At 41.2% G+C, this 20,156-nt stretch overlaps 1 protein-coding gene across 1 annotated transcript in view; it reads left to right on the forward strand.

Annotated features, from left to right (window-relative positions):
* LOC113406549 (epithelial-stromal interaction protein 1-like) overlaps window positions 1–20,156 on the forward strand; it is a 73,676-nt gene that overhangs the window by 11,808 nt on the left and 41,712 nt on the right. The window contains exons 3-6 of the mRNA XM_026651866.1: window positions 1,599–1,682; window positions 6,655–6,728; window positions 8,417–8,500; window positions 19,272–19,345. Of these exons, the coding sequence (XP_026507651.1) occupies window positions 1,599–1,682; window positions 6,655–6,728; window positions 8,417–8,500; window positions 19,272–19,345 (316 nt within the window). The remainder of the gene's footprint in view (window positions 1–1,598; window positions 1,683–6,654; window positions 6,729–8,416; window positions 8,501–19,271; window positions 19,346–20,156) is intronic.

The following is a 20,156-nucleotide window of genomic DNA, read 5'->3' on the forward strand; positions in this document are numbered from 1 at the left end:
AACCCTAACATCACCTGCCAGGAGATTCCACTGCTGTAGTCTGGAGCCCAACAGCTCTGCCTTACTCTTGGGTAGTTCCAAATCCCTGACAAGGTCATTCAGTTCACCTTGTGTTATGAGGTGTCGTTCAGAGGAGGAGGATGGGAGAAAATGTGGGTCCTGTGACATTGATGGTTCAGGACCAGAAGTTGCATCCTCTTCCTCGTCTGACTCAAGTGAGAATGATTCTGGTGCATCAGGAACTGGCAGCCCTTCTCCGTGGGGTACTGGGCGTATAGCTGATGGAATGTTTGGATAATGCACAGTCCACTTTTTCTTCTTTGACACACCTTTCCCAACTGGAGGCACCATGCAGAAGTAACAATTGCTGGTATGATCTGTTGGCTCTCTCCAAATCATTGGCACTGCAAAAGGCATAGATTTCCTTTGCCTGTTCAACCACTGGCGAAGATTTGTTGCACAAGTGTTGCAGCATATGTGTGGGGCCCACCTCTTGTCCCGATCTCCAATTTTGCAGCCAAAATAAAGGTGAAAGGCTTTCTTAACCATAGTGGTTATACTGCGCTTTTGTGATGCAAAAGTCACTTCACCACAAACATAGCAGAAGTTATCTGCACTGTTCACACAAGTACGAGGCATCTCTGTTCACTTTGGCTAAACAGAAATGTGTCCCTTTGCAAAATCAAACACTGACAAATAAGAGAGCATGACACTGTATGATTTCTAGAGCTGATATAGGGCAATTTGTTCAGCAGAGTGATGTAAGCTTCGTTATGATTGCATCATCCATGACTTCTAGGAATAACATGATGCATTTCATATCATGTATGACGCAATACCAGCTTCAGATTGCATCATTCATTGTTTTGCCTAAAAGGCAAGTACTGTCCAAACCCAGTCATAGATTTATTCATAGATCCAGTCAAAGATGTATTTTAGTCATTTCTGGTTTAAATTGAGATCCCTTCCCTTTATAACTCACTTATCCTCCGCCATTCCCAAGTCAAGGGTCGTATATACTGACCCAATAGCATATCTTGAAAACTAGAGCCAATCAACAATTTTAAGCATCATTTTCGTTCTCAGTGACCCAGAATTAGTAAAGTTTGACTACATTTATTTCAGAAGCATTTTGGCCGTAGAGCAGTGGTAGAGAACAGATGAATGCAGAGAAGGAAAACAACAAAAAGCAACAAGAGTGAGCAGTGATGGATGGCATGTGGCTTGGGAGTTCTATGCATTTATTTAGATTATTTTAAATAGGTAACTTGCTGGTATTATCGGGGAGACCTACTAGCTGGGAATGACCATGACTATAGTCTATATATCTATAGTAGCCAGCCCTGTTTAAGACAAAAATAATAACTCGAGGCTTTCAGGGATTAAAGCCGTCCCCTGGCTGGTAGCCGACACCATAGGCTCATTAATCTTTTATATGGACCAGCCATTAGTGTGGATTGACCTATGTTTGTGGAGAATAGAGTCGACCTGCCCATGAGTGGGCATAGTTTTTAATGTGATGTAATTTAACAATATTATAAGTTCCTTACAGTAGTGGCTCTTATTTCTGTATGCGGATTGTTTTCTTTTTGATTTAGTTGCCAACAAAGAACTGGAGAACTTGGAGAGGTGGAAGGAACAGCACCGGCCAGGAGCAATTAACCTGAAACCACAGAAACTGGGTAAGGAAATAGAAGTGAGCTGACTTGGTGGATTAAATGAAAAATGTTGTGGTTTTATTTTATTTTTTGCTCTGGTTTTTAGAGATTTACTGTAGGTTAAAATGTTAGCAATAATAGCTACTTTTAGTGGGATTTTAATGAACTTGACTATGAAGAAGTTCCTAAAACATAAATACATAGCTTTCTCCTTCATGAAATTTCTTCTGACTGGTGCAGAAAACCCTGTAAAACATTATCACTTAGATATTTTGAATAGTTATTTAGGCAATGGAAGAACAACTTGAAGGAAGCACAGTGGCTGAGAGCACTGAAAACTGTAAAATGAAAATTATAACCATAAAAATAGATACACATATAAAAGTAAGTGCAGCATTAGGCTGGAATTTAAAAACGGACTCTTTTTTTGAGGTGAACTCTAACAATAAGGGGATGGGGGAAATGATTGACCAGCACGTCCGACCTGCTGTTTTTCTAAACTCTTCTGGCTCCACGCAGGTGGCTGAACCCCTGACTGGACTTTCAGAAGAGGGCATGAAACTACTTACATCTTCTTCCTGAAATACATTATGTGGTGCCCTAATCACTGGTGTTTACAATGAAACTGAAGGGGGAGATCACTTTTTCAAGTTTCCGGGTGGATGGTCAATGAATCAAACTGTGGGTGTCTGGGTTGTAATTTTTAAACTGCAGATCATATCATCTTGTGCTCGAGGAAGGAACGTAACAAAGCATTTTGTAAATGACTCATTTTGGCTACCAAAAATCATTCCGAGCAGCCACATTTTTGTGAAAGATGATCAAAAGGTTTAGGAAATGTAACCTATGAGGAAATGTTAAAGAAACTGGGTGTGTTTAGTCCTGAAGAGAAGACTGGGCAGCAGGGGACCTGATAAGTCTTCAGCTATGTTAGAGATCTAAAAAGGATGATGATCAATTGTTCTTGTTGTTGTCCTCAGAAGGCAGGGCAAGAAGTAATGGGCTTAATCTGCAGCAAGGAAGGTTTAGGTTAGATATTAGGGGAAACATTCTGACAATAAGGGTAGCTAAGCTCTGGAATAGGCTTCCAAGGGAATCCCCATCCTTTGTAGTTTTAAAGAACTAGTTGGACAAAAACCTGTCGGAGATGGTGTGGGTTTACTTGGTCCTGCCTCAGCACAGCCGGCTGGACTTTATCATTTCTCGAGGTCCCTTCCAGTCCTACATTTCTATGAAATTTGGGATCCAGGTTGCTGCAATTTTGCTGTCTATGTATGAAGGTAGGCAGAAAAGTTAAGGTGACTTTTTGCCTACCCTCATGCACAGAGACTGTTGTATTGATGAAGTTGAAACCTCATTCACAAACCAACCTTTGTAGTTGTGGTTTTGTTTTAAATAAGAACAGTATAACTGAAAAACAGTATGTAAAACTGGAGTGAAATCTTTCTTTCAAGCAATCTTGAAAGGGTAGAATACAGGGCTAAGGAGGTGTATGGAAGGGGAAAGTGAACTGCAGGGTTTGAAAAACTTACAAGATATTTAGGAGCTGAAGGTCTAAACTTATTTAGCTCAAGACTGAATGAATGCTTTAGATGGAAGAGTGGTAGTTGAATGTTGCAGAAGGGAAAAGCCCACCCCTCACACCATCTTCTGGGAAGGAAGGAAGGCACCCTCTTCCATATCAACCACTAGCTACTGGGTGTTTAACTTTGAAAGTGCATCTCCCAGCTGCTGGAAAGGAAAAGGAACTGTCACTCTCTTGTCCTGGCTCGGTGTGTGTTGTGGGGGAAGGGTTCACTGTTTGCATCCTAGTTGCTGAGCAGAGAGAGTTCTCCTCCACTCTGCCTCTCTCCCAACATCTGTGTTGGAGAGTCCTCCTCCCCTCTGGATATACAATCAGCAACAGGCTTTCATTATCCTATCTGAAATGATGCTGAATGTGGCTTGTCCTTGTTGATAATTCCTATCAAACCATGTTCAACACTGTTTCAGCAGCTCCCATTGCCAGTGTGCAACTTCGGTAGCACAGACAAGGCTAGCAAGGTGTTGAAGAAGGTGGAGCCTTCCCCAGTCAGAATTATTATCCAAAAGGACATGGACTCAGGGGTCCTCTTAAACAAGGCATGTTGTAGTCAGGGCTATGCGCCTCCTTGTGCATGGAGATCCCTAATGACCATGGATAAGAACTTGGTTCAAAGGGTATATGGTGACAGTTCTACAGAAATAGATGACTTAATCCTCCTGAGATGCATATCTCTGCCATGGAAAGCTTCCCAGTGGTTAGTAGGCAAGTTATTTTTCAAGTTCTGGTGGACTTGGCATTCTGCCCCCTTATTAGCTCAAATGTGCTAATACTAATGCTGCCTTCATGTGCGTTTTCTTGAAATGGCTCAAGTTACGCCCTTGGAAAAGAGAGAGAACTTCAGAGCTTATGGCAGTAGAAAGAGGAATCTGAAGGAAACTAAAGAGCTGTTGGTGGGTGTTCTCAGCTCCATAAAGTGAGTGGCATGACTAACAGGGAGCCTTGGAGCTTCCGTCAGAGGAATCAGAATTGTGGGAAATGCGCAATAATTAACGCAGATTCACTTCCTTGGTGACTTCATTGTAGATACAGATCAGATGTGGGAAGAAATAACAGGCTTCTGACATGTAGAAACTTCAGCATTTAAGGAGGCTATATCGACCCTTAGAGTGCTGGTACTTTCCAGATTGAAGCAAATACACATGGATGATTGGTGAAAAATGTCCACTATATTCAATATTTGGTGTTAAGAACTTTAGCTCTATACTTGTTCGTGTGCGTGTGGGCTTATGAGGGCCAGCAGAGGCTTGAAGAAAGGAGAGATTCACAATGGCATCTTTAATGGCACAATTGAAGGGGCTCATTAGATCATAAATTCTTTTAATACCTCTTCTCTGAGAGTGACTCTTTTTAGAAAGACTGCTGCATTTTTAGTGTCCAAATCATCAGATTTCCTCAAATTGAAGTTCTATAATTGCTTGGCTACCTTGATTAAATATTGTAAGAATTCCAAATCTGCACTATTACTGTGACTGGCAGACATCCAATATTTCCGGGACTAGGTAATTTCAGGTACCATAGAGTAGAAACAAATAAATTTGAGTTCCATACTTTCCCTTACACTAATTTAGAGTTCTATTATCTAAGTTTATAAAGAACAAATCATGCCTGACACCCTTCATTGTTGTTTTTTATATATAAAGTGAATGCAGGAGTTATAACACATTTTGATTTGATTAAAACATTTGATATACTGCTTCACAAAATCTTATTTGAAAAATTAATTCAAGCTGTCTTGGATATGAGCTCTGTTGAATGGATTGAAAACTGGCTGGCAGGCTGCAAGCAAAGGGTCATGATGAACACCAATATATTGAATAGTGGCTCATGTCCAGTGGTGTGCCTGCGTTGGAGACTGATGATGCACATTGCTTTAATTAACATCAGGAGCTGGAGCTGATGTAGATGACACTAAAAGGCAAAGTGTTGGCAATACCAGGAAGGGGAGAAAAAATAATACACAGGGACCCAGAGAGGCTAGAAAAGGTTCAGGGAGTACAGGTCTGTCTCAGCTTACACGGGGGTTCCGTTCCACGGTTAGCACGTAAAGTGAAAACCGCGTATAGTCAAAATTACATTGAGTTCAATGGCGGGCGGAATCGCCCGCACTACAGGTACAGTATTAAAATTGTTTTTTTTTTTTGCCGACCTCGTAAAGCTGAAATCGCGCATGTTAAATGCGCGTAAGATGTGACAGACCTGTAACTAAAAAATGCTCAACCTGGAAAAATTATTTATAGTACCAACTGTGTGCTGATTATAGTGCCAACAGTAGGTATGTTGTCTTGCATACTACACAGTCCCATTGATTCCTAGGGGGACTACACAGGTGTATAAAGTTAAGCCTCAGGGGGTCTGCACAGACTAGGAAGGTAATAGTTCTCTATGTAGCACTAATGCAAGCAGCTTTTGTACTCTTGGGTACCTCTGTAATGACAAAGATGTTGACCAATAGGAAGGAATTCAGGGAAGAAAAATAGAAATAATTATGGAGCTACAATTAAAGGAATTAGCTTGCCCAAACAACAAAGGGAGACCCGATTGCCTTCTATAAATGGAGGGAACATCATGGAAAAGAGGAATTGTTCAGAGTAGCCTAGCATAAGAACTGAGAATAATAAGATTTAAATCAATTCACTTCTTTCCCCATGCCCTGCCATGGGAGTGAAGATCTATTGGGTCCCTCTTGCAGTCTGTTCTAGAGTTTACAGTTTCATGGTTAGAGGCTGGGTATTTTCAATAGAGGACCCATGCCTCTGAAAACTATACCTCCTACTATTTGAGCCTTAGTTTGGTAAGGCTAAGATGCAGGTGAGGCTTGTGTTTTTAATCAGGTTTTTGAATGCTTTAAAAAAATGAGTGTTTTTTTCCCCCTTGCTAACAAAGAGCAAATTCTGTGTTTTCGCTGATGTTAGCTGCTTTGGTGATGGTTAGGGGCCATCCAATTAGAAATCTCAATAAAAATTTCTATCAATTTTAAAGAAGTATTTTTGTGAAACAAATTCCATTTTATTTATTTTATTTGACCAAATCTAGCACCAACATACTGAGTAAAAGAAAATTTAGGATGACCATCAGGAAATTAATCTAGAAGGCAAGACACTGTTAAACTGTGAAATAGTCTCTCTCAAGTAAAATGATGAACCCTCATAACATCAGTTATTTATCAATAAGAAGGACAATACAGTGAAGAATATTCTGCAAATAACAATCCTGTGCTGGTGAAAGACTTACATTAGGAAAAGAGATGAACAAAAAGATAAAATAGGTCTCTTCGATCTCTCATTTTTATCAGCATGATTATGAAAATATTCTCATGTATGCCTAATGTATTTATTATATTACAGTGTCTCTTGTTGCTGACACTTGGGCTTAAAATTTTCTAACATGCAGAATGCAATTTGTGTTTTCTAGGCGGAACAGAATCCGAGGCTGAAGCTAGGCAAAAACAACACATCCGACTCCTGCAATCTAAATACCAGCAAAAGGTCAGGAGGAATACATGTAATTTTTAGTTTAATTTAGGAAATACTGTTATTGGGTTTTTTCCCCCTCTGAGGGCCGCTGTTCCATGTGTCTGTAAAATGAACTCCCTGTTTTTTGACAAAAGAAATAGAAGTCATGAGACTTCAAAAGAGAGACAAAGAAAAGGTGGACTTGAAAGACTTCACAGGAATGTAGAAAATGAGAAGACTGTTACATAAGTGTGTGTAAACAATGTTGCAGATCACTTCTAAAGTAATGAGGTTAATGATAATGCCACCAACATTGCCCTTCATATTTTCAACATGCTACATAAACAGTAACCAGTCAATCAACACAGCAACCCACCTTTGAGGGCTGTAGGTATTATCCTCATTATAAAGGGCATACATGCTTGTAAAGGTCAGTCATAAGAACGGCCATATGGGGTCAGACCAAAGGTCCATCTAGCCCTGTATCCTGTCTTCCAACAGTGGCCAATGCCAGGTGTCCCAGAGGGAATGAACACAACAGGCAATAATCAAGTGATCCATTCCCCTGTGGCACATTCCTACCTCCTGGCAAACAGAGGCTAGGGACCCATCCCTACCCATCCTGGCTAATAGCTATTGATGGACCTATCCTCCAGGAATTTATCTAGTTCTTTTTTGAATCCTATTATAGTCTTGGCCCTCACAACATCCTCTGGCAAGAAGTTCCACACACTGTGCGTTGTGTGGAAAAAATACTGCCTTTTGTTTGTTTTAAACCTGCTGCCTATTCATTTCATTTGGTGGCCCCTAGTTCTTGTATTATGAGAGAGTAAATAACACTTCCTTATTTACTTTCTATGCACCAGCCATGATATTATAGACCTCTATTATGTCTCCCCTTAGTCGTCTCTTCTCCAAGCTGAAAAGCCCCAGTCTTATTAATCTCTCCTCATACAGAAACCATTCCATACCCCTAATCATTTTTGTTGCCCTTTCCTGAACCTTTTCCAATTCCAATATATCTGTTTTGAGATGGGGTGACCACATCTGCACACAGTATTCAAGATGTGGGCATACCATGGATTTATATAGAGGCAATATGATATTTTCTGTCTTCTTATCTATCCCTTTCTTAATGATTCCCAACATTCTGTTCGCTTTTTTGACTGCTGCTGCACATTGAGTGAATGTTTTTCAGAGAACTATCCACAATGACTCCAAGATCTTTCTTGAGTGGTCACAGCTAATTTAGACCCCATCATTTTATATGTATAGTTGGGATTATGTTTTATCAACACTGAATTTCATCCACCATTTTGTTTCCCAGTCACCCAGTTCTGAGAGATCCTTTTATAGTTCTACGCAGTCTGCCTGGGACTTAACTATCTTGAGTAGTTTTGTATCATCTGCAAACTTTGCCACCTCACCTTTTTCCTGATCGTTTATGTATATGTTGAATAGGACTGGGCCCAGTACAGACCCCTGGGACCCAGTGTGGATGCTTGCATAACCACCTCCTGATAACCGATAGTTCAAAACTAACATCATGGATGAGCTATTGTACAGTTCATGTCTTTGTTCTCTAATTACAGTGAGGGGGCACACATGCTTGATTTTTTCTTTGTAACTTCATCAGAATCAAAATTTAGGGTTGGAAGAGGTACAATACAAAAGCCAAACTACATTGTCTCTGTATGTGTTCTTCCCCCGATACCATATAGCTGAAGAGAGAAGAATATGCAAGAATCAAGAAGGAGACTGAAGAAGCTGGAATCCTGACAATGAAAATGATTCAAAGAGAAAAGGTAAGACTTGTTTGAGTCTTCAATAGTCAAAATATCTCACTGGAACAGTGCTTTACCTGGATAAACCCTATGGGATGGATCCCTTGGCTCATGTAAATTGGCTATACTGATTTACACCAGCTGAGGATCTGGTCCTTCATCTGAAGTTTTGCATATCCCCTTAGATGAAATCTGGGCTAATGTTGTGCTGTGCTCACAAACTCATTTTGATTTCTGTGGCTCTAGTAGGGAAGCAGGTTGTTCTGGGTGCCATGCAAGCTGTTCGGTTACTTGAGTTGTATACCTAATGATTAGAAATAACTGTTCCCCCAAGAAGATGTGCAGAGCTGGAACCACTGTGGCTCCTAAGAGAGGAACCTGTTAAATTTCCAGAAGTACCTGTGACTTAGTCACCAGACCAGAATGCTGTGCCTATAGGACCATGGATCACCTACTGGCCTGGAAGTATACTCCATCATGCTAGCTTCAAAACAAGGTATATTGGAGGCCCAAATTGTAAACAAACCAGTTCTGGAGGTGGAGGGTGCACTGGAATATCCTTTTGTTTTGGCTGGTACATGTTGGTTTTTGTTTTGGTTGAGAACAGTAAGGATAACTCTGCTCTGATTCAGGGAATGTATCTATAGAGGTACATCATCTCTTCAAAAGGCTGAAGGACAGGTATTTTATATATTAAATAGAATGCTCACCATTGGCAGCTGTACAAAAATACCCTATTTTACCTGCCCTCTGGCTGTGTAGCGTGATGTGTTTGAATTTATGAAATGAAGATGGCTACCCTAGACCCTCCTCAACTGATGTTGAAAAGGGTTGTCCCATTGATGTAGATCAGTGGTTCCCAAACTGGGGTTTGTGAACCCCTGGTGGTTCACGAAATGTTAGAGGGTTCTCAGGGGAAAAAATTCCCTAATGGCGGAAAGAGCTGTTCCCAGGGATCCCGGACAGCACCGGGTCAGCAGCCTGGAGCCCCTGAACTTCCAAGAGCTAAGCAGATCAAAGCAAGCATATCTATCATACTGAGGAGATTTAAACTTCAAGACTCCTTATAAGAAATGGAAAGGGAGGTGGATTTTTTTTTTTTTTGCTGTTTTTAAAATTAAATAGGCAGGTAGTATTATTTTTAAAATTATTATGAAGAACAAGTTTAAGCTTTGTTGTAACGTGCGTTGTTTGCCTGGACTACTCAAGACCTGAATGCTTACGTAGGAGGAACTCTTTGAGTTGGCTTCTTAAATACCTTCATGCTGTTTCAAATCTGATACTCTTTGATGAAACATAGGAGCCTTGTCTCATAACAGGCTTATTCAAATTGATACAAGCTACGGAAGTGAGACCTTGGAAGAGTGTTGCTGTTTTCGTAATGTAATAAAAATAATGTAATTATAAATTTAATAATAAATAGTGTGTAATAAGTATGTCATAAAAACAAATTTTATATTTCCAAGATCACTGCTTTTATAATTTATACTCAGGTAAAGGAGAAAATCCCTGGAAATATTCATTTTTAGGAGGGGGTTCACGAGACTTGACATTTTAGTGAAAGGGGTTCACAGGTTGTTAAAGTTTGGGAACCACTGATGTAGATGATGACATTATGGCTTCATCTACAATGTCCACTGTAAGAGCAGAACTAAGGGTAAGAAGGCACAGAACAATGTTCTAATGCAGGGGTTCTCAAACTTTCTTGCACCACGACCCCCTTCTGACGACAAAAATTATTACATGACCCCAAGACAGGACCAAAGCCTGAGCCCACCTGAGCCCCTCCACCCTGTGCGGAAGGCCAAAGCCCAAGGGCTTTAGACCCAGGCAGGGGGCCTGTAACCTGAGCCCTGCCACCCAGTTATGAAGCCCTGGGGCAGTGGGGCTTGGGCTTTTGCCCTGGGCCCCAGCAAGTCTAAGTCAGCCCTGGTGACCCCATTAAAATGGGATTGTGACCCACTTTGGGGTCCCGACCCCCAGTTTGAGAACCGCTAATGCCTATGGCAAACTTCTGTAATGCTGCACTTTCAGATGTAAACCTGCAAATTCAGATGGAAATGCCTCCATACGCTGAGGTCATGGTGAAACCGTTTTTCCTTACAGTGGTGGTCACTTTTTCCACTGAAACTCCAGTGGCAAGTGGTATCCCTTCCTTCTTCCAAACTGCAAACTTTCAAACCTGTCCATTCTTCTGAAATGCAAACCTCCCCAAGTGGTAAGTGCAGACATGGTTTTGTTGGGAGGTATTTACTCCAATCTCGGGAGAACTTCAAAAGAAGTTGTGGAAGCTCAGGATGAAATCCAGGACCTATTGAAGCCTCAGAGTCCAGTTCTTAAATAACGCTATGTGGTCACATGTGGCCTCTAAGAGCCCATGTATTGTGGCACCCTATCTGCACATAAATGACCTATCAGCCACACTATCACTGATAATGTGCCTGGCAATGCTCACTGATATGCTATCGGGCCTACCTTCTATTGCTCTCTTCTATCTGCAGTCCTGCATCAGTTGTAATGCCAGCACTGCAGTATCAGAGTTCCTACTTGTCCATCATCTTACCGAGTTGTACTAGCTGACCAGCTTGAATGTCCCATCTGTATATGAGCCTTGGACCAAAATGTTTTATCAAGATGGTGTAAACACATGTAAAATAGCCCAAGATATAATTAGATTTTCCAACATGGCTGGATTAAACCATTATTTCCCATAAAAAATTGGAAACGTTTTCTGGGAAAATATTATCCGGGCCACCCTTTGCCCCCACCCCAAATCCCCATTGGGTGGGGATGTAAAGGTTATCTGTCTACTCAATGCCACCAGCCTCCATTCTTCTGGATACATTAGGGATTCAAAAGGCTGCCTGTAAGATTGCCTTGTGCCCATAATGATCCCTGTAGGTCCTTCTGTGGCTCTGCTCTGGAAAGCAGACTTCCACACTCCCTTTTCCAGTATGCAGGCTTCAACCTTTGCCTCTCTCTGCCAGGGACATCATTAGCTATGGGGTAAAAGGGCCAATTGTCCTCCCCCACCCCACCCCCCAAGATGTTAGACCCAATCTTTAAGAAAGCAATACTTGCTTAAATTTTCTCCCCATTCCTGATGCTATTTGGGACAGAGAATGTTCTATATGCTGACACAACTTCACACCCCTGATCCTCGGTCTCTGCTTCCCTCCAGAGGACGGGGATACGGTGTCTTTAAGAAACCCTTGGGAGACTAATTAGAACCACTTTTATGCAGATTACAGGAGACTTCAATTTAAAATACAAAATTAGTATGTGTCGACAGTTTACAGAAGCAAAAACAAACATAAAAATGTTGTAAAAAGATTAAAGAGACCTGTTTGGGAAACACAAAACCATCCCTTTCAAGCTATCCCCCCATCTTTCAGTCAAAAATAATTGCATGGCTAACTTTGTCACATAGTAGTGATCTCTTGGCTGTTGGACCTTCAAAGTCCTGAGGCAGATTCTATGCTGCTCTTTCAAGAGTCTAGGTTCCTCTGGGGGCTAATATGGCCGCTAGCATAAGTTATAGCAGCCTCTCCCCCACAACCCTCCCAGCAGATCCACAGGCCAAAATTTCCAGATTGCAAAGTGCTCTCGCTCCTGTACTAGGGATTGTGATGGGGTCAGTTTAGGGTTTTGTACACTGCCCCTGTGCAGGAAGAATGCCCCCTTAGTCTTCTGGAGCTATGTAAAGTGGTCAGAGGAGGAGCCAGAATTTGGGCCCATGATTCTAGACTATACTCAGCCTATCAGCTGAGAAAAGAATGTGAGGTCAGCCTAAAAGCATCTCAGTTGCAAGCCCCTTGCTTTTCAATAAGAGCATGTCACAGTTCCAGATATACATTAATATTTGATTTAAGATGGCCTCCTTTCTAAGGTCAGTCACTATACAAAAGGTAACTCCCTCCATTCTAGTACTGCTCAGTAGTTTATTTCACAGATGTTGCTTATCTACAGACTCTTCTACAAAGAAGCTCTTAGTCTTCCTGGTGACATCCTACAGCTGAATAAACCTTCATAAATAACCTTTCAGGTTTTTGTTGTTGTTTGAGATATGGTAGCACTTCGTTCAGAAGATAACATAACAATAAAGAATCTTCTAATGATAGGCCACTGATTGTGTCATGGAGGCACAGTTTAAGTTTTAAGGTCAAGTGGTAAAGACAGCTTAAGAATAATCTTCAGTCTAGAGATCAAAACTACTAGGCTCCCAGGGTTACTTCAGGAATTCTTGCGGTATTAAGTTGTCTATAATGGGGAATATAAAACTTGCAGTATTGGGGCCTTCAATGGCTACTCCTGGAACCTTTGAAAACTGCCATGAATATTTACAAACCCATGCACAAAAATCCCCCTGCTCCAGGCTTTTCTGTGAGCATTTATGATGGGGGAGGGGGAAAGGGAAACAAACTTTATTCACTCATTAAATATATTGAATTATTGTCCATGACAACTGGACAAGTTTCAAGTCTGCTGTAACTACAGTTATACCCAGAAAAAGTATTGATGTAGCAGTTTTGTTTTCCTACTTTTACAGTTTCCTGGCATTCACATCCACAGAATGTAAAATGTTTATAGGCCTTGTAGGTAGTAAAATTCTAAATAGTGATTTCGTTTAAAAGTGCAATATCATAGCAAATACCTCTACCATACAAACTGTTTATTTCCTAGAATTAAATTCATATTTTTAAAGCAAGTTGGGGAATCTTGCAAACCAAATAAGTAAATAGGTATCAAAGGGAACTTTAAAAATAATCAACTAGTCTGAAGATGTTTTTTGTAGCAACCTGGGGACTGGTGGGGATTTTGACTGAAATATATTAACATGCTGAATAATCCACCCTGTTTCGTAGAAAAGATCTGCAGTGCACTACAGAGCCACAGAAGGGTGTTGATTTGGCTTTTGCCCCCAACAATCTCAGCTCAGTTGCAGACACATCACTTATGATCTGAAGAAGAAATGGGGAAGGAAGGCAAGAGAGTAAAAATAAAGGGAATAAGCTTCCCAATTCTGCAGAACTTTGGCCCTGCTGAGTCAGACAGTGGAACAGTGTGGTGTTTTGTTTGTTTGTTTGCAAATGATATCTAATCTAGCTGAAAACTAGAAGAATTGCTAGCTGCACCTGCAGAGCATCAACTAGGTGCATGTCTTTTGATCAAAAGGAGGATTTCTATAAGATATGGGGCAGGGGGAGGGTTTCTGATTTTTTTCAGGCAAAGTCACTATTCATTTAATAAAAATAAATTGCATGACTGTTTGAAAGGAGATCCTGGCTAGCTAGCTGTTTCAGCAGGGGCATTTGGAACTTTCACAGCTGGAGAACTACTTTGCCATTCATGTTTGTTGGGAAAGAGCTACAAAATAATGTGTGATGGTTAGACATTGTGCTGAGATGCTCAAATAATAAAGAGGAGTTTGTGTAAGGATGATGCATCATAAATCAATGCTACTATGTATAGACACAACCTCTGTATGTGATACTGCTCAATGTCATCTCCTACCTTCTCTTGCTGCAGAGAATAATTCTTGTTCTGGGGAGGGAAAATAGAATCGTACACTCTCTTCTTATCCTTGCTACTGGGAGGCACAATAGGGTGCATAGGAGAAAGATGGATCTCAGTGTTTTCTACAGAATTGATTTGTTTGCCTGGTGTTCTCCTTGTTGTCTTCTGTCTATCAGCCTAGGCTAGGAATGATCATCAATCTTGGTTGTTGTACCTGTAATCCAGGCTAATGTGAGGAGCACAGATCAGCTCTGCAGACTCCCTGAGATTCTATATGGAATCTTCAAGACTGCTAATCAAGTACCGCTGAGCTATGTAAATCCCGCAAGCCCTTCCTCATTTCCCCTCACCACCCCGCCCCCCCCAATCAGCCTCCTCTTGTCTAGGTGATGATGCTGGAGCACTCGCTGAGAAACTTTAGCAGAGACCATCTGATATTAGTGAAGATGTCCATTTTCCATGTTTATGGATGTACCTAATCTGTAGGAATGGAGGGAATAGATGACCAGAGGCAGCATTCCTGGTGCCTTTTAAGGAGACTCTTACAATTCCAGATAGTGCTGAGCTTTATAGACTTCAAGTCTCAAAAGCCCACACAGGGGTTAGTTCCAGAAGCCCTTCAGAATGAGAACTTCCTCCTGATAGAAACTTAAGTTCACTTGAACTTTATTGTAGAGTCTTCAGAATAAAAATCCTGCAAAAGCTTCTGGGGGTGGGGAGAGGTAGATAAAGCTGAACTCATGCCATCAGTATATATGGTACAGGTGTAAAACCCTAAACAAGACATTCCCACCCATAGCTCAAAAACTTCTGAAAGCATCTGTTTCTGGAACAGTAAGGTTTCCTGAAATCAAACGCAGTATGATTGGGTCAGATCTGTTTTCTCTGTCTGGCATGTTCTGGTCTATAAGCTTGTTATTCCATTAGCATTTCCTGCACATATTCTAAAGTTACATAATTTGAATCTTTACACATTTAACTAACTGAAGTGAGAATACTATTGCATGTAACTAACTTTTTGCTGTGGGTATCTCTCTAAATAAGGTTCTTCATAAATGGCAGTTCTCTCCATTTAAAATAAAGAAAACAATATGGAATTAAATCTTGTCTTATCAATGTGCTCTGTATTTTGGTAACAAGTAACTGTACTAGCAGGCTTTTTTCATTTTTAGTATTTGCTGAAGCCAGGAATTTTGCAGCCTTTCTACACACATCTCTCCCAACATGTTTATCTACAGTACCACAGCTGTTCTAGTCCTGGCCCTCTTTGAAGAGAGAGTGCCAGTTGTGAAGTGCTTTTATGATGTTTGAGATCACTCTTTCATTTATGACCTAAGCAAGGATTTCAAGCTAAACTGATAGAGGTGAAAGGCTAGTGCAGTAGCCAATGGCCAATTAGTTCAAGCCCTATTCTGCATGGTAGTTATTGGAGAATCGTTGCTGCCTTTATCCATTGTAGTCCAATATTTCCTGCAGTTTCTATTTCAAACACAAAATCACTCTGATGTGACAAATCCCTGCTTTTCTGTATGAACAAAAATATGTCTGGAGGAGACGAACGTGGCTGGTGTTTCAGCCAATAGTGCCCTCTTGAGTCCTGCAATGCTAGGGAGTTTTCCATCATACTGGGGAGCCTTCCAACACCGCCAGTAAGATGGATTCACGACCATCTGGTGGTTAAATTCTTGAGACAATGGATCGGTTGTTGAAGTGAACAGTCCGTGTCCCTTTGGGAGGTCAGGGTGCCAACTTCCCTTTAAGAAGCATTATGTCCTTATTCATGGAAGCCCGCATAGGGTGACCAGATGTCCCGATTTTATAGGGACAGTCCCGATATTTGGGGCTTTTTTTAATATGGGCTTCTATTACCCCCCACACACCGCCTGTTCCGATTTTTCACACTTGCTATCTGGTCAACCTAAGCCTGCCTGTAATACCAATAATCTCTCTAATTGTCACTTTTGTGGTAGGTGGTGTTTGAAGCCACTCTGGCAATAGCTGGTGTGCTCCAATTTCCTCTGACACTGATCAGTCTTATTTTAGAGCCAGGTATGGCACGGATACTTCATCGATGAGGGATAAAAGTCATGTGTCCCTGTTGATTTTTCTGCATCCGTCAGCTACTCTTGATACATTTGACACTGAGACACAACTGTGGATTCCTGCAAGGATTAAAAAAAAAAGTTCCAGGTTGCACAAAATGTATCTGCCCATGTGAGGGGCTCTGCTTACATGGAGCACATTACTTCTGTGCCAAGCAATTTGCACAGGCTTCCTTTAAATGCACCCAGAAATGAATGGGTATTGGTTTTAACCTACCATAGAAACCTTAAATAGGTTGAATCTTGGCTACTTCATAGACCACCTTAGTCTCACTGTCATATTGCTGTTATTAACTGAGGCACCAGAGCTCAGTCTCTGGATTTTAATCATGAGGGTGCTGGAAACAAGATGTTTTTAGGGCATCTTCAACTGTGCATTTAACTTCCCCCTCAGTAGAATTCCTCAGAGCCCACGTTTGCTGACCTTCAGGTCTTGCAATAAGATCTGTCTGGTGTCCTGGCTTTTGTAGGGGGAGAGCTATCTAGCTGACTGAGGCCTGTGGAGGGAAGTTGTTTTGAGTTGCAGAAGTGGATACAAGTTTTATAAACACATTTCACACACGTAACCTAAAGTTGTACATACCCCTTTCCCCATCAGAACATTGGGTGGGTGCATTTTTGTAAATGTCAAAGTAGACTCTGGCCCAGGGGTTGGCAACCTCTGGCATGCGGCTCGCCAGGGTAAGCACCCTGGCAGGCCGGCCAGTTTGTTTACCTGCCGCGTCCGCAGGTTCGGCTGATTGCGGCTCCCACTGGCCGCAGTTCGCCGCTCCAGGCCAGTGGGGACTGCAGGAAGCAGCGTGGGCCGAGGGATGTGCTGGCCACGGCTTCCCGCCGCTCCCATTGGCCTGGAGCAGTGAACCACGGTCAGTGGGAGCCGCGATCGGCCAAACCTGCGGATACGGCAGGTAAACAAACTGGCCCGGCCTGCCAGGGTGCTTACCCTGGCGAGCCGCGTGCCAGAGGTTGCCGACCCCTGCTCTGGTCTCTTGTCTGCTTTTGATACCTGTATCAAGATACTTATTTTAATTGCTTTGCATTCTTTAATTCTGTATGCACCAGTATTTTTGTTCATTTCAGTACTTCTGCTTATAGTGTTTCATTCTGATATGCTTACATGAGCTAAGGGGGTAGCTTACTGAATGAGGATTTGATTTTTTTTTTCCCTTCAAAATCTGTCCCCAAGTTATTCCTACATCACTGTTGCACTTGCTCATTTAGTTACTGAGCCACTTACAAAATATGGTGCAATCGGCAGACATTAGACAGAAATGGCTTTACTCAGTGCAAGCTGAAGACTGATTTACCTACTGTAGTGATTTGTTTCACAAGCCTCCTCCAAACAGTCTTTCATTAGCCATATATATTAAAAGGGGGGAAAAAACCCTGAATTCAGCTAAGGCAAAGTAACTGTCTGATCAGATCTCAGTACCTGTTTGTCCAATACTTTTCCATCATTTTGAAAATTAGGGATAGTTGTCTGGTCTGCTGTAACAGTGCCTGTGGTGTGAAAACTTAATGTTTCACCAAACAGGCATCTGACAATTTAAAAATATAGCAGGATTGAAATGAAAATTTGGAACGCTTGATTTGTGCTTAAAATACAGTGAAGTGTCTTAACTAGTCATCCAGAGACCACATGTTGCACAAAACTTGGCTACTTACCTTTTTCACTGGAATTAATTTAGAACTCTATATTTCCTCTGTGCTGCTGCAAAGTTCTTTTTTTTTTTTTTTTCATTTGGTTTTTTCCTTCAAAATTTTATACTGCTTACTTTTAAAGCCCTCCCAGACCAGCTTTATGCTACTGGCTTCTAAATGTTATATGTAGTTTTAGATTGGAGATCCTATATTATATTATTTGTGCTACTGAATGTACTATGGATTTTCTTGGTGCCAGAATTTCAGTTGACACTCTCAGTGGGTGTAGTATTTAAGGATTTGTCTACATGAGGAAATTGACTGGAGTAGTTATCACAGAATAAACTGTTGCAGAACCACTACCTATGGGGCTGCTCTATTCTGGAATAAGTTCTTTTATTCTGGAACAATTAATGCAATTCCAAAGCAGAGTAATTATTCTGGAATAAAATAAAGGTTTTTAATTCAAGAATGACGCTAACATGGGGAGCTGTTATGGAATAGCTTATTCAGCAGTAGCTATTCCAGTCAATTTCCCCATGCAGAGGAGTCCTGAGTACAGTAAGAGCACACATGGGGGGTGTGTGTGTGTGTGTGTGTGTGTGTGTGCGCGCATGCCTTCCCCTCCGCCCCATTATCTGCATAGGTTCAGCTTCAGCCAGAATTTGGCCTTAAGAAGCCAAAAATCTGATTTCCATATGTATGTGCATACATTTGCATTTCAGATCTCTTACGAACTCACTTTTTTGCAGTGATCTGCATGCACAAATTGGTTTTGTACCAGCAAATGGGCTAGATTCTATTCTGTTGACTTTGACTCATTTGCACTGTCAGAATCTAGGTGCAGCTTTCAGCTGAGAATTCCTCTGGTTGGCATGCATTGTCGGCTGCTATAAGCCAGCAGTGCTAGTTCCTAGAGAGGAAGGATAGTCCCGGGGTTAGGGAACTAGACTCAGAGGTCCTTGGTTCAATTCCCTGCCCTGCTACGTGCTTCCTCTGGGATCTTGTGCAAGACACTCAGTCTCTCTGTCTCTGTTCCCCATCTGTATAATAGGGATACTAGCACTTCCATACCTGACAGCGGTGTTGAGGATAAACAGTATGGAAACACCACCCCCGCATCTCGAAGGATGGAACACATTCTCAAAGCAACTTCAAGGAAACATACACCAATTAATTTATTGTAGTGATAACCTGATTTAGTGGCTGCAGAATTAGGAAGCGTAACTAGGTCCCTGATGGTGGCTTCACTCCCACACCAAGCAGATCTTTGCCAGGAGAAAATCTGACCTATTATACTGATTTTTTTTTTTTGTACTTGTTTAATTAGTCTGTTGACCCTGCTGCCAGGAGGTATTTGACTATTGGTCTGTTTTTAAGAGTACAGTCTAGGCTGAACCCTCTTTAAAATATTTTCCCTGTGATTTGGGCTGTTATATGCTTGGGTCTGAAATCTAATGGATTATTAAAACAAAAATAAGTAGTGAAAACATTCATTTCTCACTTAATTCTTAATCTCTTCAATTTTGCAGGCTGATAAACTGGAAGAAAAAAGAAGGCAACAAGAAAAGCAAAGAAGAGAAATGTTTAATGAAGATCACTATTTGTAAGTAAAATTTTAAATCTGACTACCTAAGTCTGAAAGAGGTCATAATCACTTTGTAGGCATAGGTGGTAACTACAGATTCCAGATGACAAGCAGATGAAGTAATTCTTCCAGCAATGGCATCTGGGCTCTTGGCTCCAGGCTGTTGTTCTGAAGCTGACCCTCTGCCTGTCACATGGTTAGGCTTCAGTGGCTAGGATATGTCCTTTTCTTCCTCAGATATGTTCCTCTGGTTTATCTACATTCTCCAGAATTTCCAATGTTTCCATCGTTGGAGAATGGCTTTTGTATTGACTATTCCTCAGCTAAATGTTTGTTTTTCTTATATCATTGTCAGTACAGAATATTTATTTTTTTAAAATCCAAGAAAAAAGGCTGTTGGGTAACTTTATAAAAGAGAGGCTCTGTAACCTAATTGTTTCTGTGAATAAAATCTACTGAAAGACTACCAAGATACCATGGTAATGGGTGCTTTTACAAATGCATTGCTAAATGGAAAAATCTACTGGTATAGCAGTGCAGCAGTAAAAACATAGTTACAGGTTAAATCTTACTCTGAACCATAATTTTCACTTGCTTACAACTTTCTCAATGCCTCTTGTTGTCAGACATTTCTCAAGTTTGGTTGCAACCCAAAACTGCTTAGTGTGTTTCTGAAAGTTTGAACAAATTCCACTATTCTTTATTATGCAGAAATGGGAGAGAAGCTTTAAAAATGGCCCAGTATCACCTTTGTGGGCAGCTAATGGGTTTGTTTTAAGATTTCCTACTAGGTGCAAAGGTATTCCTAAATAGTAATTTGTCTTGTATG

Source organism: Terrapene carolina, unplaced genomic scaffold (genome assembly GCF_002925995.2).
Source record: "Terrapene carolina triunguis isolate 2854851 unplaced genomic scaffold, T_m_triunguis-2.0 Scaffold18, whole genome shotgun sequence".
NCBI lineage: Eukaryota > Metazoa > Chordata > Testudines > Emydidae > Terrapene > Terrapene triunguis.